A 1,350-nucleotide genomic window follows, 5' to 3' on the forward strand; every position below is an offset into this window, starting at 1 on the left:
TGGAGGGCACCAGGGGGTACTGGAGGCGCGGGGGGGCGGGGGCACTGGGGGGCACTGGGGGGCACTGGGGATGCCGGGGGTAGGGGAAATGCTGGCGGTGCCCGGGGGGTCCGGGGGGTCCCGGGGGGATCCAGGGGGATCGGGGGGTGTCCGGTGGCCGTGGCGGTCGGGGGAGCCCGGGGGGGGTCCGGGGGGGGGTCCGGGGGGGGTCCGTGGCGCCCCCCCGCCAGCCCCCCCGCCGCCCCCCCGCCCCAGGTACTACTACAACAAGCGGATCCTGCACAAGACCAAGGGGAAGCGCTTCACGTACAAGTTCAACTTCAGCAAGGTGGTGCTGGTGAACTGCCCGCTGCTGGAGCTGCCGGGGGGCGCCGCGCCGCTGCTGCTCGCGCCCGCGCCCTTCCCGGGGGGCGCGCCCGCCGCCGACGCGCCCCCGCTCGCCCCCGAGGTTCGGCGGGTGCACGGCGGGGGGGCGGGGGGGTGGGGGTCCCCCCCCCGCACCCCCGCGCCGCTCACCCGCGCCTCCCGCAGGCGCTGCAGGCGCTGTTCTGCGCCCCCCGGCCCGCCGAGCCGCCCCCCCCCGGGCGGGGGGTCCCCGTCTTCGAGCCGAGACCCGCCGAGGGCGACAAGCTGCGGCTGGAGGTGGCCGTGCCCTTCCTGGGGCCCGGTGAGCGGCGGGGGGGCTGCGGGGGGGCTGCGGGGCGCGAGGGTCAATGAGGGATGAGGGGTTGTGGGGGGCTGACGGGGCGCGGGGGGGGGCTGAGGCGGTGCGGGGGGCTGAAGGGGTGCGGGGGTCAATGAGGGGCGCGGGGAACAGAGGGGGTGCTGCAGGGGAATGAAGGGGGGGCTCGAGGTGCGGGGGGGGGCTTGCGGGGGGGCTGGGGGCGTTAGGGTCAACGGGGGGCGCGGGGGGGCTGAGCGGTTGCGGGGGGCTGAGGGGGTCAATGGGGGGCGCGGGGGGAGGGGGGTGCGGGGGGATGAGGAGGCGTGGGGGGCTGCGCGGGGAATAGGGGTCTGCGGGGACGCGGGGGGGTTGCGGGGGGCTGCGGGGGGCCGCCCCCTCACGCCCCCCCGCCCGCAGCGCTGCCCGGGTACGCCAAGGCGCCGGCGCTGCTGGGCCCCTACGCGCGGCCGCTGCCCGAGTGCCCGTGGGGCTGGGGGCCCTGCGCGCCCCCCGCCGCGCTGCCGCTGCCCCCCCCCCAAGCTCCCCGCCGCGCTCTACCCGCCCCCCCCGTTCCCGCTGCCCCCCCCGGCGGCGGGCGCGGGGCCGGGGCTGGGGGGGGGCGCCGCGGGGGGGGCGCCGGGACCCGCCTCCGACTCGGAGCTGGAGGTGACGGACGGCGGCAGCTC

General features: G+C 80.7%; 1 protein-coding gene across 1 annotated transcript; it reads left to right on the forward strand.

The window, feature by feature from the left end:
• Positions 1-230: 230 nt before the first annotated feature.
• On the forward strand, positions 231-1,347 carry LOC142051220 (ETS domain-containing transcription factor ERF-like; the record flags this gene model as incomplete). The annotated part of the gene is made up of 3 exons (XM_075080398.1): positions 231-448; positions 532-667; positions 1,082-1,347. Coding segments are annotated over 3 exons (620 nt in total), but the record flags the coding sequence as incomplete, so codon positions are not given.
• Between the last annotated feature and the right edge of the window lie 3 nt (positions 1,348-1,350).

This window comes from Phalacrocorax aristotelis, unplaced genomic scaffold (genome assembly GCF_949628215.1).
Source record: "Phalacrocorax aristotelis unplaced genomic scaffold, bGulAri2.1 scaffold_387, whole genome shotgun sequence".
Lineage (NCBI taxonomy): Eukaryota > Metazoa > Chordata > Aves > Suliformes > Phalacrocoracidae > Phalacrocorax > Phalacrocorax aristotelis.